This window comes from Heptranchias perlo, chromosome 9, assembly GCF_035084215.1.
Source record: "Heptranchias perlo isolate sHepPer1 chromosome 9, sHepPer1.hap1, whole genome shotgun sequence".
In the NCBI taxonomy this organism is placed as follows: Eukaryota; Metazoa; Chordata; class Chondrichthyes; order Hexanchiformes; family Hexanchidae; genus Heptranchias; species Heptranchias perlo.
The window spans coordinates 16855939-16882764 of NC_090333.1; the positions used below are offsets into that span (position 1 = coordinate 16855939).

At 39.1% G+C, this 26826-nt stretch overlaps 1 protein-coding gene across 3 annotated transcripts in view; it reads right to left on the reverse strand.

Annotated features, from left to right (window-relative positions):
• tgfbr3 (transforming growth factor, beta receptor III) overlaps positions 1-26826 on the reverse strand; it is a 193289-nt gene that overhangs the window by 20659 nt on the left and 145804 nt on the right. For all 3 annotated transcript variants that reach the window (XM_067989915.1, XM_067989913.1, XM_067989914.1), the window contains exons 8-14: positions 17461-17656; positions 12129-12442; positions 11219-11371; positions 6831-6956; positions 5719-5898; positions 1739-2047; positions 291-420 (exon numbers count right to left, since the gene is read on the reverse strand). In XM_067989915.1, coding sequence (XP_067846016.1) covers positions 291-420; positions 1739-2047; positions 5719-5898; positions 6831-6956; positions 11219-11371; positions 12129-12442; positions 17461-17656 — 1408 coding nt within the window. The remainder of the gene's footprint in view (positions 1-290; positions 421-1738; positions 2048-5718; positions 5899-6830; positions 6957-11218; positions 11372-12128; positions 12443-17460; positions 17657-26826) is intronic.

The following is a 26826-nucleotide window of genomic DNA, read 5'->3' on the forward strand; positions in this document are numbered from 1 at the left end:
TCTTTATTGGTGATCACAAATCTTCAAAGAAAGAAACAAAGGTGTGAAATAAGATTTGTCTGATGGGGACATGACAGTTACTTCATTATTGTAATACCACCTTTAAGAGAATATCGGTAAGAGAGCTTATCGAAGGTGTGGGGTGGGTAATGCTAATCTCTGTGAATAAAGGCTTGGAAGTAACTGAAGACCAGGCTCTAGTATTCTATCCTTCACGACCTGGCTATCCAATTTATTACAGTGCTCTCATTGAAACGTATAAAATTCTTAGATTTTTGTTGTTGACTCACCTGGTGTGCTAGGCAGATTAATTTTTCCAGGAATAACGGCTAGTGGCTTAGTAAAGGATTGTCTGTTTCTCATCATAGCCATTATTATTTGCAAATTCACATTGATACAAGCTTCATCAGGCGGAATGCACTGTAGCAGGAGACAAACAAATCAAGTGAGGTCAAGGATTTGCAGGCCTGACAGCTGCGATGCCAATGTGTTATCAGCAATTATGAGGTCTGGTTACATTTTAGTAACCAATTTGAGTTGAATGTTTTATCACTGAAATTTGTACATTGAAATGTGTGGCAGTGATCTACCTGAGAAGTTGTCATAGTATGAGCTTAAATTTATTTTCTTTCTACATAAGTAATAAGCTATTTATCTGTGAACTATGTTTACCGATTGGTTAACTGCACCCTTTACATATACGTTTAGTTTGCACTTTTGGTATATTGCAAAATAGGAATTTAATAAATCACAATATAACCTACAAGAAACCCAATAAAGTCTCTTATAACACAACGCACACTTTAATAACATATGTATAATTGACAAAGCTTAAAAACTAACTGGAAAAGGATACTAGTTGTAAAAACATTAATCACGACAGACATTGTGGAGCTTAAAATGTGTTCCAAACTATCAGGAAATACATGAATTGTTCTGGTGGTCCAAATTAATTATTTTAGCAGTGCCTATCAGCAGACCTACAGTAACTTGTTCAGGTAAAGATTGTTTTATGTTCAACTGGGTAAGTGCCCTAAAACCTTCTAATTTAGGTGTTACTCTAGACAGATGAGCAAATCTGACTATTTTGACACTCTAAAGAAACATGTAAGTAACCATCTTGTCACATCTTTGTATTGGAATATTGTGTTCCATTCTGGACACCACACTTTAGGAAGGATGTCAAGGCCTTAGAGAGGATGCAAAAGAGATTTACCGGAATGGTGATAGGGATGTGGGACTTCAGTTATGTGGAGAGACTGGAGAAGCTGGGGTTGTTCTCCTTAGCACAGAGAAGGTTAAGGGGAGATTTGATAAAGGTGTTCAAAATCATAAACAGTTCTGATAGAGTAAATAAGGAGAATCTGATTCCAGTGACAGAAGGGTCAGTAATCAGAGGATACAGATTTAAGGTGATCGGCAAAAGAGTCAGAGGAAACATGAGGAAACATTTTTTTACGCAACGAGTTGTAATGATCTGGAATGCGTTGCCTGAAAGGGTGGTGGAAGCAGATTCAATAGTAATTTTCAAAAGGAATTGGATAAATATTTGAAGGAAAAAAATTTACAGGGCTATGGGGAAAGAGCAGGGGAATGGGACTCTTTCAAAGAGCTGGCACAGGCAGGATGGGCCGAATGGCCTCCTCCTATGCTGTACCTACTATGATACCTTGCTAGCATGTATTACACCTCAATTTCTTAAGTTGAGATAATTTTATATTTAGTAAATATGACAGACCTTAGGAAGATGAGGAAATCCTTGGCTTTCAGCGTCCTTTTTGCTGCATAAAGTAATTTCACAGTGAAGAAAAACTAAGGACATGTTGTAGACTGGCTTAAACACAAAGCTGAACCTCTTTTTTTCCATCTCTGCATGAGGTACTAGGAAATCAAGCTTCTGGGAACTGTAGAATTTCACAGAATCCTCCTTCGGACAAATGTTTTCAATAATGGTGTAGTCTGAATCGGCAACAGGATCTGATGATGGAGAAATGTAGCAGGTCTGGATAACAAAACTAATTTCTGGGTCAGATTTGGTTACGGACACCTAAATCCATGTGATGGGAAGAAAAAAAAGTTTTAAAATTCTCATTAGAATATTTTTAAGTCACACTACAACTTCTTCAAATTGGTAACATCCAGGCTTAAAGGGGAAAAAAATTCTAGAGGGAAAGCCTTTTTACTCTCTTTGTTGAAAAAGATTCACCCATATTCTATTTGACTTTTTTGTAGAAACATTAATTTTATTGTCATCATGGAGACTGTCCAGGTGGGTGTCCCTCAACTGCTTGGCTGCTCCCATATTGTTACTGTTGGGGAGAGTCCATAGAACACCTCTGTAGTGAATAACAGGGCCCAATTTCAGATTGGCCCTATGGCCACTTCCACACTATCAGCTGGACATGCAGATCAAAAATATAACACTTTATGTAAAGGTCTAATGTGTGTGTAATGGAAGCAGATCTCCATCATGTACTAGGTAAACTAATGGATTTAAAGGCTGACAAGTCCCTGGACCTGATGGCTTGCATCCGAGGGTCTTAAAGGAAGTGGCTACAGAGATAGTGGATGCATTGGTTGTAATCTTCCAGAATTCACTAGATTCTGGAAAGGTCCCAGCGGATTAGAAAACCTCAAACATAACACCCCTATTCAAGAAGGGAGTGAGTCAGAAAGCAGCTAACTATAGACCAGTTAGCCTAACATCTATTATTGGGAAAATGCTAGAATCCATTATTAAAGAAGTAGTAGCAGGACATTTGGAAACTCATAATACAATCAAGGAGAGTCAACATGGTTTTATGAAGGGGAAATCATGTCTGACAAATTTATTAGAGTTCTTTGAGGAAGTAATGGGCAGGGTGGATAAAGGGAAACCAATGGATGCAGTATATTTGGATTTCCAAAAGGCATTCGATAAGGTGCCACATAAAAGATTACTGCACAAGACAGGGACGAGGACACCCAGATCCCTCTGTACCACAGCATTTTGTAGTATTTCTCCATTCAAATAATATTTTGCTTTTTGATTTTTCCTCCCAAAGTGGATGACTTCACATTTTCCCACATTATAGTCCATCTGCCATGCTCATGGTGTTGGGGGTAATATACTGGCATGGATAGAGGATTGGCTAACTAACAGAAAACAAAGAGTCGGGATAAAAGGGTCATTTTCAAAATGGCAATCTGTAACTAGTGGGGTGCCGCAGGGATCAGTGCTGGGGCCTCAACTATTTACAATAATTATCAATGACTTGGATGAAGGAACAAAGTGTCTTGTGGCCAAATTTGCTGCTGATACAAAGATAGGTGGAAACGCAAGTTGTGCTGAGGACACAAAGTGTCTGCAAAGGGATATTGACAGGTTAAGCGAATGGGCAAAAATTTGGCAGATGGAATATAATGTGGGAAAATGTGACGTCATCCACTTTGGGAGGAAAAATCAAAAAGCAAAATATTATTTGAATGGAGAAATACTACAAAATGCTGCGGTACAGAGGGATCTGGGTCTCCTCGTCCATGAAACACAAAAAGTCAACGTACAGGTACAGCAGGTAATCCGGAAGGCAAACGGAATATTGGCCTTTATTTCTAGGGGTTGGAGTATAAAAGCAGGGAAGTCATGCTACAACTGTACAGGGTGCTGGTGAGTCTACACCTGGAGTACTGCGTACAGTTCTGGTGCCCTTATTTAACGAAGGACATACTTGCATTGGAGGCAGTTCAGAGAAGGTTCACTAGGTTGATTCCCGGTATGGAAGGGTTGTCTTATGAGGAAAGATTGAACAGGTTGGGTCTATACTCATTGGAGTTTAGAAGAATGAAAGGAGATCTTATTGAAACATACAAGATTCTGAGGGGACTCGATAGGGTAGATGCTGAGAGGATGTTACCCCTCATGGGGGAATCTAAAACTAGGGGGCATAGTCTCAGAATAAGAGGTCGCCCGTTTAAGACAGAAATGGGGAGGAATTTCTTCTCCCAGAGGGTCGTGAATCTTTGGAATTCTTTATAGCCCAAAAAGCTGTGGAGGCTGAGTCATTGAATACATTCAAGGCTGAGTTAGACAAATTTTTGATCAGCAAGGGAGTCAAAGGATATGGGGAAAGGGCGGGAAAGTGGAGTTGAGGTAAAAATCAGATCAGCCATGATCTCATTAAATGGCGGAGCAGGCTTGAGGGGCCGAATGGCCTACTCCTGATCTTATCTCTTATGGTCTTATGTCTAAATCGGACAATTACTGTCTTTTTTTAATATGACTTTAAAAAAGATCTAATAATATGGCTGACACTAAGTTCTTTTGTTGTGATGTCAGGAAGGAGAAATAATACACAAAGGCGTCTAGAGGTAGCTGCTGGTTTTGTGGAGATGCAGCTAGCCATTGTTTTGGTATTACTGCCTGATCAGAAACAAGTTTATTTGACTAGTTCATCATGTCTTTGATTTGTTGATTGATATATGTGAACTTGTAGACTCATATCAGACGTTTAGAATGATTTAGTTGTCGTCACTTGCCCAGATCAAGTGACTCAATAGACAACCATATCTTACCGTATCTACTTGAGCAGTAATAATTAATATTCTGATTGCATGACTATTGAGAAAGAACTTTGGAAGCCCAGAAGAATTGTATAAGAGGCATAGGTTTTCCCTGTGCCACCAGTTTCCTTCTTTGATTGCCGATTTCCATGTTGAGATGGTGAGCTGTGTGGGGATAATTGCTTGCATAATATTTAATCAGGGACTCCGTTACAAAGATTTTGAACTTTTTTTTTGAAAAGTGTAAATGAAGTATTGTACCGTTATTAAACTGTAGATAAATTTCACTCTTTTAGCCTGAATGCAATAGTCTAACAATGAAGTATTTACTGCTCTTTGAAATGGGCAGGGGAATGTGGTGGACAGCCCACTTGGTCTCCAATGCAAAATGTTATGGTAAGCTGATAATTGTTAGTCCTGCACCATGCTATGTCATTTATGCCAAGCATTAGGTTGTAAGTTTTAGTTCATTGGTGACATAGGTCCACTTATGGAAACTGCCTTTTGCTGTAAATATAAGTTAGGCTGTTGGGAGAAAGTACGAATTATAAGTGTCCTCGGGTCTCATTCTCAACTCCTAGAAGCAGTGTATGGTCATTCTATTTACAAAAACGCACCGAAAGAATAAAAATAGGCAAATTACAATTACACTAATTAAATTAACCCTTCAGCAGTTGTGGGAGAGGGTATCAACTTAGATACAACATTATCAACAGGTCGTTAAGCAACCGAATATTCAGCCATTGACTTCATTAATTTTGTTGAACATGAACTTAGTGGATTTGGGTGTTATTTGTAATGTACATTTCACACCAGCAAACAGCGCTATGAATGAGCAGGAGTGTAAATAATCTATAAACTGAGTATTTTACTAACAGGATTAAGTAACATTTGTGGGATAAATCCCTAGTTTTACAAGTACTATAGTAAAATACTGGTATGAAATTATGGTCAGTATATCATGCTTAGGAGAATCCCTTTGGTCAAACCCCCGATATAATTTCTGGACTTAATATCCCTACAATTTTCCCTGTCAAACCAAAGAAATGTAAACCATAAACTAACCATCTGTTCACTCAAATCTATGCACCAGTGCCAAAAAAAGAACTGCAACAGTTCAGCTACAACCACAGCCTACACAATTCTTCAGCTCATTTGCAAGCTTGTCAAGGTCATTACCTCAACAAATAATGGGTGATTCTCTGAAACAGTGTGCACTCCTTGTGAAGGAGTGTGGAACAGATCTGTGTTGTACAACTCCATGTTCAAAGTTGCATTGTTGATTTGTGTCAAAGAAGGGAAACCAGATTGTGCAGGCATTTCAGACTTCTTGCTAGGTGTGAAGTATGTACAGTTAAACTGAAACAAAAAAGAAATTATTACTGAAACAGCCATACTGGTTGCCATCAACAATTAAACTGTTTCTACAAATTCTAGTATACCACAGACTCTTTGAGGTAATTTAGCTACCAAAGAAATATAATTAAAATGCTCAATTAATCAAATAATCAATTTTGAAAATTCTACAACAATTATAACTGCTACAACTACTTTAGTGTCCCTAGTCTAGGGAAATTAAACACTTCTGACCACTATTCAGGGAACCCTGCTGTAAGTCCATGTGTGCATGTCAGTCTCAGATATAATGGCTCCACAGTTGAATAGTCTACAACACTCTTTGTTCAGGTGCACACATTAAGAGAACACACTTAGATGAGGTACCAGAGGAGCATTACCACCTATGGAACTGCATCCTAGCATGAAGGGTAAGTGGATGGAAAATTGAATGTGGAATTTCTTTTAATAAAAAGCTATATAATAGTTTTAAAAAAGATTATGTTTGTAATAAATTACTCACAAGCGATAGTTCACAAATAATTATGCTATGCTTGCATACAACTTATCACTACAGATTTCAACAAATATGGAAATTGCCTTATCTTTATCATGCTATCGATGGAAAAAGGGAAAAAAACTAACCTATCAGCTATTACCACTATTTTGATTCTTCTTCAACAGACTATTTACGCTAGTAATGCCAGTCCAAAACCAAGACAGTAATATTAGCCCTCACACTGCTCAATTAACAGGGGCTGACTAAAGTTAGAACAAATTCTGTGGCCAACATTTGAAGGGTTAACTGTAATATCAATTCTTATTTGTAGGAATGTGAATTTGAGAAGGCCGTTGTCCTTGCAAATATGCACATTTCTATGACCTCTAACCTATTCTGCTTGCACAAAATACTTCATAATGTAAATAAAAAACACTATGCACATTGCACAGCATACCAGAACAGTTTTAGGTCTGTTTCCAACTGGGTCATCACCATCTCCTGGGAAGCCGTTGTCTCCTGATTCTTCATTATCACTATACCATCCACTTCCTTCAACAGGGTACTCTAGCTGCATCACGATCTATCAGTGAGGGAAAATTGCAATGGTTTAGCAAAATCTTTTTGTTTCAGTTGATCTCCCAAGTGACGCTTATGATCAAAATGTAAAAGAAAATGTCTTTCTCTTCCTATAACCTGTTGCCCAGTCTTAAATTCATACACTCTTTGTTCCTCCAACACTGGGCTACTACTTATTTCATGCCCTCCCCAACCCTTCATTGGTGGCCGCTCTGTCATTATGCCCCTGCCTTCTGTAACTTTTTCCATTAACCCTTTGCCTTGCCACCTCCTAAAAATCCTGCTCTAAGACAGCAGGGACTAAATTGGGCTGCGTAGCGCTCGTTGTGTAGGTGCTACGCGGACTCCTACGAATCCAAAATGGCATCCAAGATGCACGTGACATGCGCCGGCCACCATATTGGTAAAGGCATTTGCGCACACGCACTTAACGAACGCCAGCAGCATGTAAAGTAGGGAGATTATGCGGTAGATCAGTGTGCAATGCTGATTTAAAGGGACAAATGCGATTTTGGAACTCCATGCTCCAGCCAACGCACTGTCTTAACCTCACAGCTGAACAGGTCTTAAACGGCATGGAGGACCCCCCACCAGCGCTATTTAAAGGGATCATGTAGGAGTTCCGGGTTAGTTTCTGGATTATTGCTTCTGGCTGCTGATGCATTTGTACCTGTTTTTGGAAGTCTCCTACACTTGAATACTAGGACGAGGGGACATAGCCTAAAAATTAGAGCCGGGACTTTCAGGAGTGAAGTTAGGAAACGATTCTACATGGTGGTGGAAGTTTAGAACTCTCTTCCGCAAATGGCAGTTGATGCTAGCTCAATTGTTAATTTTAAATCTGAGACTGATAGATTTTCATTGAATGGCAGGACAGACTCGAGGGGCTAAATGGCCTACTCCTGTTTCTATAATGAAGTTTCAATACTTTACAGGGAGTGGGCTGGCTGGTTGACAGGCAACAACAAGGGCACTGGCGGAGTGGCAGGGGTGGGACAGGAATGCTCTCATCCTGAGAGAGGACAGCGGGTTCATGTTCCATGGAGCCACTACCACTTGCTGCCTCCTGTTATACGCCACCTTCTCCTGTAAGAAAGTGGGAAGTGTGTCGGTGAGTGTTCTGCAAGATGTTTGGGTGATGTGGCTGTCATGGTTGAATAGCTGCCAGTGTGTGTGACCTGTGAGTTGTGGGTGTGCAGCTTGCAACAGTGGTAATGTGTGAGGGTGAGATGAAGCATCTGATTGAAAGATTTTGTTGGTAGGTGGGTGATGGGGGGGTGTAGTGCTGACCAACCTTTATTCAATGTTCTGAAGGAACTCAACAGTTTGTAAACATAAGGACGGGACCTGCATCTGTGTTTTATGTGTGCGATTTCTGATCTCCGTTCAGACCCGTATGTTATATTTTGAAAATATCAGAGTCCCGCAAACTTTGAGCAGCCAAGTTGTTGCTCATTAAAAATTCCGGAGTTCCCATCATCACCTTGCTGCACTATATTGCAGCACAGATTCACTTCACCATTGACTTCAACCACTTCCTGCAGCCACAGTGCACCTTCCCTTTAAGAGATGCAGGCTGTCTTTAAGTGGTGCTAGCCACTCGCGATATCTGCTGGTGAGCAGCCACTCAACAGTGCAGGTAGGCCTGGCTGCACACAGCAATCATAGAAATCACCAGGCAGCACAAATGTTACGTGCTGCCAGAATTTCAACAACCGGGCCGCGGGTTAATCGCACACAGTGATCCCCACGCCCGTTTTCGGGGGCTAACCAATTTAAACAGCGTCTTTTGTTTCCCTCCTCAATTTCATTTATCTTCTTTTTGCCTCCTATTCTGTGTCCATTATTTATTTTCCACCATGAAAAGTATTTTGAGATGCCACTCAGTATGAAAAATGCTATAAAAACGTATTGTTTTCCTCCCTTTCTCTTTCTGTTTGTCTTCTGCTTTTCTCCCTGTTTTCTCTCTCTATGGACCTCACACGCTTTCATAAAAAATAGGAGCAGGAGTAGGCCATATGGCCCCTCAAGCCTGTTCCACCATTCAATAAGATCATGGCTGATCTCCTACCTCAACTCCACTTTCCCCCCCTATCCCCATATCCCTTGATGCCCTTAGTGTCCAAAAATCTATTGATCTCAGTCTTGAATATACTCAACGACTCAGCATCCACAGCCCTTTGGGATAGAGAATTCCAAAGATTCACAACCCTCTGAGTGAAGAAATTTCTCCTCATCTCAGTCCTAAATGGTCGACCCCTTATCTTGAGTCTATGACCCCTAGTCCTAGACTCTCCAGCCAGGGGCAACCGCCTCTCAGCATCTACCCTGTCAAGCCTTCTTAGAATTTTATATTTCAATGAGATCACCTCTCATTCTTCTAAACTCCAGAGAATATAGGCCCATTTTACTCAATCTCTCCTCATAGGACAACCCACTCATCCCAGGAATCAATCTGGTGAACCTTTAGAACATAAGAACATAAGAACATAAGAAATTGGAGCAGGAGTAGGCCAATCGGCCCCTCGAGCCTGCTCCGCCATTCAATAAGATCATGGCTGATCTGATCCCAACCACAAATCTAAAGAACACAAGAAGTCGGAGCAGGACCCGGCCACATAGCCCCTGGGCCCTCTCCGCCACCCACAGGGCATTGACCGATCCGAACTCAGCTTCATGTCCAATTTCCTGCCCGCTCCCCATAACCCCTAATTCCCTTTACTTTCTAGGAAACTGTCTATTTCTGTTTTAAATTTATCTAATGATGTAGCTTCCACAGCTTCCTGGGGCAGCAAATTCCACAGACCGACCACCCTCTGAGTGAAGAAGTTTCTCCTCATCTCAGTTTTGAAAGAGCAGCCCCTTATTCTAAGATTATGCCCCCTAGTTCTAGTTTCACCCATCTTTGGGAACATCCTTACTGCATCCACCCGATCAAGACCCTTCACAATCTTATATGTTTCAATAAGATCACCTCTCATTCTTCTGAACTCCAATGAGTAGAGTCCCAATCTACTCAACCTCTCCTCATATGTCCGCCCCCTCATCCCCGGGATTAACCGAGTGAACCTTCTTTGTACTGCCTCGAGAGCAAGTATGTCTTTTCTTAAGTATGGAGACCAAAACTGTATGCAGTATTCCAGGTGCGGTCTCACCAATACCTTATATAACTGCAGCAATACCTCCTTGTTTTTATATTCTATCCCCCTAACAATAAAAGCCAACATTCCGTTGGCTTTCTTGATCACCTGCTGCACCTGCATACCAACTTTTTGATTTTCTTGCACTAGGACCCCCAGATCCCTTTGTACTGCAGTACTTTCCAGTCTCTCGCCATTAAGAAAATAACTTGCTCTCTGATTTTTCCTGCCAAAGTGCATAACCTCACATTTTCCAATATTATATTGCATCTGCCAAATCTCCGCCCACTCACCCAGCCTGTCTATATCCCCTTGCAGGTTTTTTATGTCCTCCTCACTCTCTACTTTCCCTCCCATCTTTGTATCATCTGCAAACTTTGTTGCACCCCCTCTAAGGCAAGTATATCCTACCTTAGGTAAGGAGACCAAAACTGTACACAGTGTGGTCTCACCAGAGCCCTATATAACTGCAGCAAGACCTCCTTACTCTTATACTCCAAAGCTCTTTCTTTCATCCTCTTTGCATCCATTTGTCTCAGACTCTTTATCAGTATGTCTGGCATTCTCTTTCTAAACTAAGTGGGAACAATTGGAGAGAAGAAAAATAGTCTTACCATGTAACATAGTAATGTTTTGGGCAGGAGAAAGCATTGGTTTATCTAGCCTACCCTTCAAACTTCCCATCAGGTTCCTGCTATGATTCTAGAACTAATAGCCCAGAATCCTAATCCTAATCCATAGCTTTTATAAAAATAATAACAAGTAGAGGGAAAGTCAGGTGGAGGCAGGGAAAAGAATTTTGATACTACTTTTCGGTGAATAAAATCTCCCCATTTGAATTTTATTAAGGTTGTATTATGGTAATGTAAGAAACTAATTACTAACAATTCTTCCAATTAATAACTGCTATGTAGCATATCATTTGAAAAACAGCAAGTAACATTCAACATTTTTGGTTTAAAAAAATTAATAATCTCTCCCTAAGCAGAAATTTCGGACATTTTCTTCTTCAGTGAGAGCTGATGGCCCATTGTTGGACAACTGGAAAAACAAGATTAGAAATTAATTCAGTTTCAATTACTTGAAATAAATTTAAAATAGGCATATTATCTATTGTTTTACTTACTGAGTTCAAATAAATGGTGGAACCATCTATGGCAGAGTATTTAGCAGTCTCACAGCTAGTGAGTGAAGACTCCAAAATGTAATGTGTAGAGTTTTCCTTTGCTTTGCATTTTGGATCCAGTAGTGAAATATGCGTTACTGCAGATGTATCAATCTATAGGAAAAGGTCAAAATACATATTAAAAACATGCCATGTTCTTGTTGCGCACTGAACTTTTAATGATTTTTCCTTCCTGAATAAACATGTCCATTTTATGAACACAGTCCAATCCCTTTGCTGCAACAAAGGGTGCTTTGCACCTGACAATAATCACATTTTTGATTCTTATAGTATTGGCAGTAGGAGTCTAATGCTGTGGTGCGGTTGCACAGCCGTGGCAGGAGCAAACTAACGCTACTAGTATTGCAGCCAGTGACTTCTGGAACACAACATAACTCTTCTGGCTACAGATAAGACCAAGTTGCAAACAGCATGGCGAAAGTGCTATTTCCCAGAAAGAATTCAGTTCTTTTTTAGACAGAGAAGCTGAATATCAAGATCATATTTTGCTTTTCAACAAAGGTACCATACCTCTTAAAAAAAATTATGTCATGGGAAAGAGCAGTCATTTTTTCAAGGTGCATGCACAAACATAGTAGCTGCACTAACTATTTTGCTTAAAAGTGCTGTAGTGCTGTTCTTAACTGTACTACCTCCAGATTAAAATATCTCTTTTGTGCCCACACTAAACTCAGGCACAACCTTGGCCTTTAGCCAGCAAGGATTAAGGTCAGATCTGTAATTGGTTAGGACAGGCAAAGAACGGGCCTATTAGGTTCTGAAACCTTGTATAATTAATACTGTAAATGTGAATCCACGAACAGCAGCAGCCAGTCACGGCAGAGAAAACATGAAATGGATTTAAACAAACCTGCAAGCTGCTCTTTTCAACTGCAGCCACCATTCTTTCATCCTCACATTGAACAGACACAGCCACATTGTCAATGGTCTGAATCTCTTCTGATTCAGGTAATCCCTTTCTCATCAGGTTTTCAAATGTACTATCCCGGGATCTTTGTGGCAGCTTGTGTGCTGTGTCCACCCTGTCATAATCTTCTTGGTCAAAGGGAAATGGAAATCGAAAGGTTTCTGAAAATCCAGGAAATGTCTGATCAGATGATTGCAATGGCTCTCTCAGAATTGAAAGTTCTGGAGGAAGAAAAGATTCGGCCTCCTCTTCTTCAGCTATGGGGGAGAAGAGGAGGAAGTCAATACAAGATCTTGACTTTTTTTAAATTAAAAGTTTTAAGACAAGTTTTCACTTTCAAGATCAAATTTACTACAAAATGATAACTATAATAAACCTTCATCTCTTATTTCACTCAGAGCATTCTATTGAATACCAAAAAGATTTGGTATTCAATAGACTGCTGGTGAAATAAGATTTAATTAATTTGATATTTTTAAAATGACTTTGTGTTCCATTTTTAAATGACTAGCAATACTGCTCAAGTACTAAACATCTCAATAAATAGTCAAAGATTCTGAGCAGTTGGAACATAACACTACTGTACTATTTAATATCATAGTATGGAACAGCAACAATAGTATTACTGTACTATTACAATGCATTTCATAGTGCAAAAATGCAATTTGAACAATACAAGCATTCTCCAGAATCAGTGTTTCTGGTGGACTGGATTGACCCTATGTAGGTTTCCACCAATAACAGTATGCAGATTGAGATTTAAAAATCCAAGATTTACAATTATTTTTAAATCTTAATTCACTCTACTTTAACCCATTCACCTTTCAAACTTTTTTGCCTAATTAGATTCTTTTAAAAAAAACTGATGAATTTCAGAAAACCACTGTTTCCTTTTTATTCTCCTCCCCTTCCTAAGTTAGTCCGTTATGGTATCTGCCTTAGATAGGAGCATGGGATGGTCCAACTTGAGAAATTTTCCATGAATGGTACCAATGGGCAACCTATCAATATGCTGTGTCAAAGAATTGCCAGCTTTCCTCCCCACATGGCCTGGCCAAGCTGACAGACTCATCCTCCAAAAAAAGGCTAAGTATAGAAGTCAGTTACATATGGGATCCAAATTTAAGTCTTCCAGCCAAATGACCATGGTTCTAATGTTACCAAACCAACCAAGTATATTTTTACAAGTAGAAATTCCACTATTTCGCAGAATGATACTTGTTACAGCCATGAAACCAATCACTGGTATCCTCTGTAATGAGGAAACATGAAATAGCAAGTTCTGTGCATTCATACTATCCTTCAATTACAGTGGAGCAAAAAAAAATTGAAAGGTTTTAAATATGCACTGTGGTTCTCATTTGATTATTACAAGGACATTTGTGCTGGTTTTCAAATGATTAGCGAGTCTGCTTTGGCATTCGTGATTTCTAATTTTTCTGCAAGTACTTTTTGCAGTCGACTTGCACCTGCAATATATTTTCAGTTGTAACATAGGTGGACTGGTTGATACCACTAGGGGGACTGGAATGTTTCTTGAACAGAGAACAAGAGGCTGGGAAAAGTGCTCTGCAGTTTAGGCCCCAAAATTACAGGATTCCCTATTGGGCAATTCCTGTGGAGCAAAACCTTGTGCAAGACATGAGGTACTGAGGAAACCAGTCACTATGTTTTTTAAAAGTGAATTAAGCCCCTAACATTGGAATGTTTACAAGCACAATTTCCTTGAGTTAACTTGCCTTATTGGTTCTTTATTGATCAACTGGCGCTAAAAATTACGTTTTACAATGAAGTAGGTTGTTTTATAGACTTGTCAGTGCTTTCAGGGCATGCTTTCGCCAATGCTTCTTCGACAGCATGTCCCAAACACAGGACCTCTACCATCTGGAAGGAAAAGGGCAGCAAGTGCACCATCACCTCCAAATTGACCCTCCAAGCCACACATTATTCTGACTTTGACCTAATCACCGTTCCTTCATTGTCACTGGGTCAAAATCCAGGATCTCTCTATCTAGCAGCATTGTGGGAGCACCTTCACCACACAGACTGCAGCAGTTTAAGAAGGTGGTCCAGCATCACCTTCTCAGGGCAACTAGGGATAAGCAATAAATGCCAGCCTTGCCAGCAATGCCTACATCCCGAAAAAGAATAAAAAGCTAAAATGTTCCAGGGTGGTGCTTTATCGCTTAATAAGAAGCATTGTTTGCTTCCCCAGTTTTCATGTTTGTTCCTTATGTGCTCAAGTCCTGATTCCTTCCCCACTCGGCTGGTTTATTGCGACAGTTTAATGTCCAGGCTATTGGCAACAATTCATCACTGTAGACTTGCACAGAAAACATCCCAACTGCATTATGCACCACTCTTGACATAGGAAGAATACACTCCCTACCAGCCACGTATCATAGACACAAGGCAAAAAAGAGTAGAATGCTGAGAAAGAAAGAAGCAATCAACAGAAGAAAAATGGTGGCAGGAAGTAAAACAGTTAAGTTGGGTAACAAGTTAAGATAAGAATGTAGAGGAGAATAGTAAAAGAAAATACAAAGTCTTAATTTGTTTGCTCTTTGGAACTCCCCAACCCCATTAATTTCTGTTGTGGTTAAAGTGAGCCACTTGTTTCAGCTCAAGTAACCTTGGTTCCCCGAGCAGCCTCTCTTGCTGCCTTTCCTCTACCTGATTCTTCACTCATGGTATGAGGAAATGACACATCATGCCATGTTAAAAAAGGAATGTTTGTTTGAGGCCAGTATAAAGTCAAATTATTTGTATGTTGCCGAGAGGTGGACTCTAAGGGACGGATGCAGAGGCTGGTTGTTATATGAATGCATTGTGCTAGCAGGATGCTGTCTATTAGCTGGGGAACAGAGTAACTAATAATAAAATAGCGAGGAGTGCCAGCCCATACATAACAACTGAAAGACCAGGATTTCAGACTTGGAGAACTAAACAGTGTCAACTTTGGAAGCCAAATCAGAATCAAGGACTCCCGGGACAGGTATTATATAAATATCAGATGCAGAGTAAAGTTACATCACTGCACCCAACAGTGCACTTGAAACCCAGCCCCAGGATGGCACCACAAATGCATCAGTATGAATTTTCCATTATCTATATCATGAGTTGAGCAAGACTACTGACTTAATGCCAATTAGTGTATTATATAGCAGAATGATGCTGTGAATGCACACTTACAGACAACTGAGTTGAAAGTGTTCATGAACCTGCTCTCAACAAAGAATCAGGTTGAGATTGTTCAAACTCATTTCATTTAGAATCCTCACAGCAAGAAAGTAGAGAGACTTTTACACCATCAGTTTCCAGAGGTTAAAGGGCAGTGTGCACAATCCACCGCGTCAGTCTCCTTCTTCCTCCCCCAAAGTAACTTTCTGAACAAGGAAACATCATGCTTACATTCACGTAATTATGTTACAATCTGAGCCTTTTAAGAAGTCTGCTTTTTGGACATTTCCAGAGGCAATCAGGGAAATGTAATGAACAATTAAGAAAATGTTTTAAAAATACAAACAGCTTCAGTCCTTTTAATTAACCATTTAGTTCCACGAAGATAATTCACTTATTCAGCAAGATAAGTGTCAGATGAACAACGTGTTTCAACAAGTTGATCAACAATTTAAATTTATACGGCTTTAATAGAAGCAACAGATTTTGAGTATCTTCAGCAGCCGGTCATATTCTGGCCAACATTTGTTGCAGCACATCAGTGCCTCTTGCCAACTTAATGTTCATTTCCTGTTGAGACGCGAAGATCTTTTTTTTCATGCTGCTACGGTTAGAAGTGGCTTGTCTTCTTCCTTGTGAAGAGCCTGCACCTGTTACTCAACCACTTGTTCTGCAGACATTTGGATGGCCGATTACCCCCATAGCAGCTGCAACACATCTCCTGTCTCCCGTAAGAATTTCTGAATCACTTCCAGCACTTCAGTTTCAAAAAGACCACAAATTTTATGTATCTTCAACTTTCAAAAAAAGAAAGCAATTTACAACTGTTTAACCGGGTAATGCCGAACTATCAAACTCAGCCGAGAAATTATCAAAATAACCCTGTGTACAAACATGGTAACATCCCACTAACAGATAGTGTTGCAGGTCCATCACAGCTGTAGTCTCTTTTTTCATTCTTCTCCTCATTCCCCTCAACCATGGTCCACAGAATTGACAATCTAACTTTACTCAGAAACCATTAAGAATCACTTCACATATTCACTGCTTGAGACTGTGCAGAAGACTTGCTTCAAGGCTTCTGTCAGTTGCAGTGCATGAGCATCAGATTTTGCCTTTTTCCTTGTGTATGAGTGCCTTGTCCTCACTCTGTGCCTTCCCAAATGATTGAAGATCGGGAACTCACAATGTGGGGAGGTAGGCACAAACTCATATCCTAATACCATTCATAACTGCTCCAATAATGAAACAACCCATGCCAGCCTACAGCAGGACCTGGACAACATCCAGGCTTCGGCTGACAAGTGGCAGGTAACATTTGCGCCACATGTGCCAGGCAATGACCACCTCCAAGAAGAAAAGGCCCAACCATCTCCCCGACCTTCAACAACATCACCAACCACCAATGAATCCCCCACCAACATCCTGGGAGTTACCACAGTCTAGTAACTTAAATGGAACAGCCATATCAACAGTGTGGCTACTGGAGCAGCGCAGAGGCTGGGTACTCTGCAACAAGTGGCTCTTGACCACCACAATGCCTCACCACCATCTTCAATGGTCGTCAGGAGTGTGATGGACTACTCACCTGGCTGGCTGCAGCCACAACTATTTTCAAGAAGCTCAACACCATCCAAGACAGAGTAGTGCGCTTGATTGATGTCTCTGCTTCTGAACTAACAACATGTGGGGATCAATAAGTTGCTGGTTCTACCTATTTGGACGTTTGGTCCCTACAAGCAAAAAACTGGGTCTTTGCTGGTTCATCACATATACAAAGACAAACTGAGTGCTACTTACTGCAGGGGTTGGACTTGTGATTACGGTGAAGAGCACTGAGACAATTATTTATCACTAAATTTAGAGAATTTATTTCACTCATCAATGTGAAAGAAAATGCTCTAACTAGAATTATTACAGGTTTGTTTTGAATAATCATGGATGACACTATTACTACAACTAGTTCATTCCAACTTGCTTTGATACAATGTTTGTATATTGTGAACATTTATTTATTGCTGGTGAGACTCCAGATACTCACAATACGATTCAGTTTTCAATTTTGTTTGTGGTACATACACACATTAACACCTACCAGTTTCTTGAAGCCTTAAATGAACTCGGTTAGCAACTGAGGCTTTTGTATATGAAGTGATTGGACTGTGACCACGTTCTTGAGCCCAGCGGATGAGATCAAGCTGGGCGGATGTCAGATCAGATGACGTTTTTTTCGTCACAATCATAAATGCTTCTGTGTCTCGACTAAAGTTGATGTTGTCCCTGTCAGAGATCTTGATGTGATGGAAATAAATGTTAATATAAAATTAATCAAATTAAGGATGATTACTTCACTTTTTCTTTTTTGTGTGAATCTATTCCAGAATTCCATACAATTAAAATTAAATGTTACAGGAATTCTAGTCTTTATTTCAAAATATATTCAACTTTGAGCATAGAGCTGCACGTGTAGAGATACCCACTTGTATCTTCAGCTGGAGCGAATGTGAATGTAGAAATTAAAATATCATTTGAAAAATCCCATTTTATCTATAGTTTTAGTATTGTTAAGTATTATTTTACAGACTAATAATATGCTACTATAACAAAGGTATTGCAAACTCACTGGGTCAAACATGTGTATTCCCAGGGTTATAAGAATGAAAGTAATTACAACTACCAAAGCAAAATTTACAGGTATTTACTATAGTCCCAATCTCAGTTCATTCCCTAATAAATAGAGTATATGGCATTGTTCCCACTATGGTTCTTCATCCCAAAAAAGACACTAGATAGCATCATTGCAGCTGTGCAGAGAGGATGTGAACTGTTGCAAATATCACAATGGCAAAGTGAAGTAAAATGACTATCAAGTTTACTGCACTTAAAATGTATAAACTTGGTTATATTCAGTAATCCAAAATTACACATTTGCAACCAAATACACTTCACTGTAGTCCAACTATACCTTTTAACAATCCACAGAGTTTTGAGATTGTGAGTCAAATCAGCCATAATGTATGGTTCTTTTTAAAAAAAAAATAGACATACTGGTTTACAAAATGAGAGTATATTCTATTCTGCTTGGAATCATTTAAAACTGTAGTTACACTATTTTGTAATTTTACACAAAATGGCAATACCATTCCACTGTTAATGTGAACTGACTTATCTTCAGCTGTAGTTGCAAACCTTCCATTTATAGACACATCAAAATTTGAAGTGCAGTATACTGTACATAACATTGTTTCCGGGAGCCTACATTCTAGTGACAATCATGTTTCGGGAAGGGTATTGATTATCTATTGATGGGGAAACCATGGACAATCTGTTGCGTACGGGTCATGGCACACCCTGCTAATTATTATTTCACTCCTAAGGTCAAGGTGATCTTAATTTGCTGAAATCTGTGTGAAATGCATATAAAAATCCCTGAAAACATAGTCCTCTACTAATGATGCCCCGGTGTCACTACATTTTAAAATTGTGTTTAGGATTCATAGTATAATGGCAAAGGTCCTGGGAATAAATTAAGCTAGTAGTATAATAATTTGCAAATTTTATAACATTTACAAGAAAAATCTTATTATCTTGAGAGCCTAGCTCTTCCAATCATTCATCTGCTATAGAAAAGTGAAATTAGCACCTCACAGTTAACACTGCTCATGAGGGAATGACACTACATTCTCAAGATTACTGAATTAATTTTAACAAATGTTGTATAGTATTAAGAGGGCCTATTATATCTATATCTTATGAAAAATATTTCAGCTGCTCACACTTCCTGTCTGCACAACTTTGCTTTCTGTTGTCACATTTTTGTCATAGTTTGTGTGTCAACTTTTCCATTATAAATTCCTATGTCCACATTTCTAATGATTTGTGCCCATATAAACTTGTCACTCTAATTGTTCAATCTGGCCATGGGATTCCCTTAAACTGCTCAAAATGTTTTCTGATTTTTTCTTTTCATTTGCCATTTTCCCCCCTCAGTAACTGAAATCTATAATGTCCAAAATAAGGGTTTAAACAAAATTAAAATTTTGGAAAAAACACATTTCATGAATTTGGCCACTGAATTATCTTTTCAGTTTTTAATACCCTCATTAAAGTTTCTATTTGAAAGCCACAGCCTCTCCCAAAAAGCCTTTGTTTGGACTTAATATTTGAGCCCAAAGTTGTGACTCTGTGAGCTGGATTTCCCAGAATGTAGTGATGGAAAAAATGTCAATACATTCTAGCACTTTCCACTCAGCAGTATTTCCTCAAATAATTCTGAAAAACGAGAGGACAAATTTCAAAAACCTTACTGAGGTAAAATTTATATTGAATTATATTGGGGAGGAAGAAAACAGGTTGAGGGTAACGGGGTCTCTGGCCCCTTGCCTCATGCCCTTGGGAGCAAGTGAATGGAAGAGGAGAATGGAAGAGAACGGAGAATCAAGTTTGAGGTGATTCTCAGTGGTGCCAAAGGGAACATAGCACACAGGGATTTAGCAGGTAGTTCAAAGGGGAAATGGTAGGGGTAATGATGGTAGTGAGAGGGGTGTTAGGAAGAGAAAAGGCTGAATTAGACAAATTTTGATCAGCAAGGGAGTCAAAGGATATGGGGAAAGGGCGGGAAAGTGGAGTTGAGGTAAAAATCAGATCAGCCATGATCTCATTAAATGGCGGAGCAGGCTCGAGGAGCCGAATGGCCTACTCCTGCTCCTATCTCTTATGGTCTAAAAGAGCAATGGGAGGTAGAAGGGTTGGGTACATGATGGGAGCCAGAGGGTGTGGGAAGCACAAGTGACTTTGTGGCTGGCTGCTGGTGACTCCTTTCCTTACCATACTATCCATCACCTGAAAGGACAGAAGAAACAGAGAAACAGAGAAGCAATAATAGTTAATGGAAGAGAGGCAAAAGAACAGAAAAGAGAGAGACACAGCAGAGACAGAGAGACCATATTCTCTAATTTACCGCGTGTAATCCCACAGGAGATTGATTGGTGATAATATATAAAAAATCTTAGGTCTACATGCACTTTCTAACAACTTTTTCAGTATAAATTCCTATGTCAATTGCCTATGTAAAGTTGTCACGCTTTAATTACATACACCTGGCAGTGGAGTTACTGCAATCCACTGCAGTACCACATACATGCTGGTAGTGAAGCCTTTTATTTGGCCCAAACCTTGCTTCATAAAATCAAGTATGCAACCAATTCAACTTGCAAGGTTTCCAATTTGGGTCCTCCAATGTTGAGGTCACGGAGATGGCACAGAAGGGATTTACTATGATACTAGGGATTAGAGGCTCTAATTCTGAAGGGAGATGAGAATCTGAGAAGATTACGAGGAGAACTGATGGAGGAGTTAAAAATTATGAGCAATTTTGATAAAGTAAATAGGAAAAAACTATTTCTACTGGTCGGTGAGTCAATAACTAAAGGGCATAAATGTAAGATCACCACCAAAAGAATAAAGGGAGATGCTAGGAGGATTTTTTTTTTATGCAGAAGATTGTTTGGACTTGCAATTGCCAACCTGATTCAGTATTGAAAGCAGAATCCATAATAGCTTTTAAAAGGGAATAGAATGAGAACATTTTAAAAGGGTATAGCAATGGGGTAAAGTGGAGAGCTCTTTCCGGGAACTGGTGCAGGCATTGTGGGCTGAATGGCCTCCTCCTGCGCTATAACATTCTGATTCTATATCAAAGATGACCTGTTGGTACATTAATATGCAGTAAATTGTAGTGGTAAAAATCAGCCTCATGATTTCCCAAAGGATCAGTGGGCTGAATTTAAGTTTTCGCGTTGCCGGAAAACGGGTGGTAGCGGATCGGATTACGAAGTAAAATCAGGCGGGGTGTATAACGGGCGGCCGATATGCTACCAGCCGCTTTCTGCCACCGTCAAAACTTAAATTCAGTCTTCAGGTTTCCAGACTCAAACAGGCTTTCTGCTGCAGATACAGAAAACTTTATGGGAGAGAGGAAAGGGTCAAGAACTCAATTTATAGACAGAGGCCTACACCCTCTCAGTTGGGGAAATGGTGTGTGGCACGGAACCACAAAAGCAGGGGACAAGAAAACAATTTACAAAATGGAGGGAGGGATTTATAGACCCAGGACATGACACAGGACTTGCTTTCATGAAAAATTCTTCTACTAATTTTATTATTGTTTTGGAAGGAAAGCAACTGTGGGTCATTTTCATAACATCATAGAAATTATCTGATAATATGCTCTGATACTATTTACAATTGTATTGTGCATTTGCAAAAAAGGACGTTTTTCTGCATTAAGAATCTCTCTTTAAGAAAACAGACTTTTGCCATTCTTCAAAATTCCCTCAAGAAACCTACACTCTCTGTCGTGCACTGTCTATATTTATACTGTTCTACATCTTCCAGCACCAGAAATCTCTTCAGTTCCCTTCTGAAAGAAGCTGCTGATGCATTTGTAGAGCAAAATTTGCTACAATTTAAGTAAATTGTTGAAAAGACGGTTTCCTATAGTAAACTAACGAACACTGATAAGTTAGTGGCACAGCACATTCAGAAAAATGTACCTGAGAAAACTTGTTACATATTCAAAGGGATCATGCTCTAGAGTTATGTATTAATGATAATCACAATGAACGTAGAAACATCTTACATCTTATGTTATGGGCAGTATGGTGGTCACAGGTGTTATGAGTGAGATTAACATAGGTTCAGGTTTCTAATCTGAGCTGTGTAATGTCCCTGTAGGAATAGGGAGGATCATGAGAGAAAAATCAAACCTGGGTGAAATGATACCTCCTGGTGGCTGGCTGGCGAGAGTGGGGTCTGCCCTATTGGCAGCAGAGATGTAATGGCCAGGTAGATCCCAAGATAGGGGATAACTTATAATATATTAAAAAATAAATAAAAGCAAAACACAACACATTATAACCATTGTTAGTAATACTGACTAATTGACAGAGTCATATCTTTTGTTTGTATGGATATAAATCTTGCAAAGATTTGGAATCTCTGGTAATAATGTGCCTTTATTTCTAGAATAAAAGTTGCACATTTTTGGAATCCACAGAAAAAATGTTTTTAGACAAATAATTTATATTTCCCTGTATCTTCAAAACAATTTTACAATTGGCTTTGGAAGTTACATTAATTCTACACCACAGTACTTGAGTAAAAGAGAGAGCCGGAGAGCAAGTGAAAGAGACACACAGTGTGAGTATGAATGTGGGCAGGTGGGGGGGACGGGGAGGGAGGAACATTAAACTGTGAATTCCGACCTACAAATGTAAATTATTTTGTATCACTTTCGGGCTGACGATGATTGTGTTCATGGTTTCCAAAAGTAAAATGTTTCTAAAACTATCACCTGTTGATAGCATTTGGTAAAATAAACTTGCCCATGGGAATATCACATGAAGCAAATCCTTTATAGACTGTTCAGCAGTCTATCCATTTTGAGACCAGAATACACACATTATATAAATTTCATGGTCCAAATAATGTTTCCCATTGAAATGTCTGATCATTTCACAGGCATAATGCAGTGTATCTCAGCTAAATTCCCCATTTGTTCCTCATTCTGTTTGCCCTTATTGTGACCAAATTTTAATCCTTTCCCACTGAAAATTCCCACGAATTCATCAATACTCCACTCAGAGTTCCACTATGGTTGTATTGTTTTTAGGAGCATTGCTTTTTTGTTCTGCTTTGCTGTACTTGAAAAAAATCATGCTTAATTATTCAATTTGATTGTGCATTTCTTCTTAGAAACCTGTAAAGTACCACGCCATCATATTTCGCCCATATAGTGTCCATCCACCAGCCCTTGCTAATCTTTCATCAGGCATTAACTCTTCTGTTTCTTTTTAACTCTTAACTTTAATTAGCTATTGATTCATTCCTTACGGTTTTCTTTTCTGTATTTGCATCTTTGTTTGAATGTTCAAACAAACTTTACATTTAATGCCTCTTTATAATCATTTTAGTTTCATTTATTAAAGATTTTAACAATCTTTTTTTTTACAAATTAGCACTGCATTAATCTAAGAGTCATTTATTTTTTTACCTATGTTAAGATTTTTTTTAAATGGTCAATTTCATACATATGTTCTAAAGAGAACAATTTATGTTAGCAGAATTGTGACCCAAAATCAAGTTTGCCTGATTTCCCCTTCTGCATGATCTTACTGATTTCATGCTGTGGACTGACAGCTGAACAAATACTTATTTTAGAACTGCATTGTCATGACTAGCACATGCCCCATTCCAATTCTCAAAGGCATTTTACTCATGTTACTGTCATGCTTCATGCTTCTTACATCATCTAAAGACATGCTTTGAAATCAAGTTGTGAAACTCTTCACTGCTAAAACTTTTCAGGAACAAAATTATTTGTTGATAATTCTTCATATAGAGATAAGAAGCTATTGTATATAACCTTTAATGCGAAGGAAAGCATGAAATTGGAGTATGAATAATCATAAAATCTTATAAAATATATATTTTAAAAAGTCTTCAGGGAACTTGGCTATTCGCTTGAACAAGTTAGGACAGTTGTCAGCCAGGCTGTTAGATGGAATGCCTTATAGTAACAGATGTCTTTTTTGTATCGGGAAGGGATTTTTAAAAAAAGAAAGCAGAGACTTTTCCTGCATCATAAAGTACAGTTCCTGTCAGCTCACACAAACTGTGTGGATAATGGTGGTGGAAACACAAGGTGTTCTCATCTGCCAGCTAAAAACAACAGCAAATCTGAAAATGGCACTATATAGAGGATACTACTGTGGAATACAGAACTTATGAATGAGAGAGGCTTGATGACTACTTGTAGTTTTAAATCTCTAATTGAAATAAACTATATATTCCATAGTTCTCTACTGAATATTGTGTTTGCCTGTTTTATGTCATAATGTTTGCATCTAAATTTATACATCCTGCAAGTGCATAAAATCAAGTCTCACCATACATTACCTAATTCAACATATGTAAAATAGGATGGTGTAATCTGTCCAGATTTTGCATCCATTTTTTGTGCATGGGAAAAAATTGATACATCAAGGTCTTTCCTCCTGCATTTGTTTTTTAAAATATTTTTTTCCTCTTGTCCCATGGGAGCTAGACTTTTACAATAAATAACATTCTATTTTTACAAACTGTCTCCAAAAATGGAAAATCTGCACAAATATATATTTTAAAAATCATCTGTGCATAGAATCTATCATAGAGTAGTAGGAATGATGTTAAATGTGTTTCAGTATATCGTAAATACCAGAATTTGCAATGTATTCCATGGCTATGCTAAACTTGGTCATTCAGAAGTGAAAAACTGGATATTCTATTGTATATTCTGTTTGACAAGATGCAAGGGATATGGGCCAAAGGCAGGTATATGGTATTAGATCACAGATCAGCCATGATCTTATCAAATGGCAGAGCAGGCACGAGGGGCTGAATGGCCTACTCCTGTTCCTATGTTCCTAGATGACAAATTTTCTGGTTATATAAAATAAAATAATTAATTGAAGTTCTACTTTTAAAAATAGACACATGATTTTAACATTTCCACTATGTCATCAACATGCAATTCCATGGTTGGTAACCAGAGAAACCAACAAAGGATGACCAAAAAGTTGATAAAAAGGGAGAAAATAGAATATGAAAGTAAACTAGCAAGAAATATAAAAACGGATTGTAAGTAAAATGGAAGAGAGTAGCAAAAGTAAACGTTGGCCCCTTGGAGGCTGAGGCAGGAAAAATTATAATGGGGAATCAGGAAATGGCAGATGTGTTAAACAAATATTTTGTACCTGTCTTCACAGTAGATGACACAGAAAGCATTCCAAAAACAGTGGAGAACCAAGGGGTAAATGAGAGTGAGGAACTTAAAACAATTAATATCACTAGAGAAAAAGTACTGGACAAACTAACGGGACTAAAAGCCGACACATCCCCTGGACCCGATGACCTACATCCTAAGGTTCTAAAAGAGGTGGCTGCAGAGATAGCGGATGCATTGGTTATGATCTTCCAAAATTCTCTAGATTCTGGAACGGTCCCAGTGGACTGGAAGGTAGCAAATGTTACCCCGCTATTCAAGAAGGTAAGGAGAGAGAAAACAGGGAGCTACAGGCCAGTGAGCCTGACATCGATCGTCGGGAAAATGCTGGGATCCATTATTAAGGAAGTGGTAACAGGGCACTTAGAAAATCATAATATGACTAGGCAGAGTCAACATGGTTTTATGAAAGGGAAATCATGTTTGACAAATTTATTAGAATTTCTTGAGGATGTAACTAGCAGGGTAGATAAAGGAGAACCAGTGGATGTAGTATATTTGGATTTTCAAAAAGCATTCGATAAGGTGCCACATAAAAGGTTGTTACACAAGGCAAGAGCTCATGGGGTTGGGGGTAATATAATAGAATGGATAGAGGATTGGTTAAAGGACAGAAAACAGAGAGTAGGGATAAATGGGTCACTCTCAGATTGGCAGGCTGTAACTAGTGGGGTGCCGAAAGGATTGGTGCTTGGGCCTCAGCTATTTACAATCTATATTAATGACTTAGATGAAGGAACCGAGTGTAATGTATCCAAGTTTGCTGATGATACAAAGCTAGGTGGGAAAGTAAGCTGTGAGCAGGATATAAAGAGCCTGCAAAGGGATATAGACAGATTAAGTGAGTGGGTAAGAAGGTGGCAGATGGAGTATAATGTCGGGAAATGTGAGGTTATTCATTTTGATAGGCAGAATAGACGAACAGAATATTTTTTAAATGGTGAGAAACTATTAAATGTTGGTGTTCAGAGAGACTTCGGTGTCCTCGTACAAGAAACACAAAAGGTTAGTATGCAGGTACAGCAGGCAATTGGGTAAACAAATGGCATGTTGGCCTTTATTGCAAGGGGATTGGAGTACATGAGTAAGGAAGTCTTACTACTGTTGTACAGGGCTTTAGTGAGACCTCACCTGGAATGCTGCATACAGTTTTGGTCTCCTTATCTAAGAAAGGATATCCCTGCCTTGGAAGCGGTACAACGAAGGTTCACTAGATTAATTCCTGGGATGAGAGGGTTGTCCTATGAGGAGAGGTTGGGTAGAATGGGCCTATTCTCTCTGGAGTTTAGAAAAATAGAGATGATCTCATTGAAACATATAAGATTATGAGGGGGCTTGATAGGGTAGATGCTGAGAGGTTGTTTCCCCTGGCTAGAGAGTCTAGATCTAGGGGGCATAGTTGCAGGATAAGGGGTCGGCCATTCAAGACTGAGATGAGGAGGAATTTCTTCACACAGAGGGTTGTGAATCTTTGGAATTCTCTACCCCAGAGAGCTGTGGATGCTGAGTCATTGAATATATTCAAAGCTGAGATGGATAGATTTTTGGACTCTAGGGGAATCAAGGTAAATGGGGATCGGGTGGGAAAGAGGAGTTGAGGTCGAAGATCAGCCATGATCTGATTAAAAGGCGGAGTAG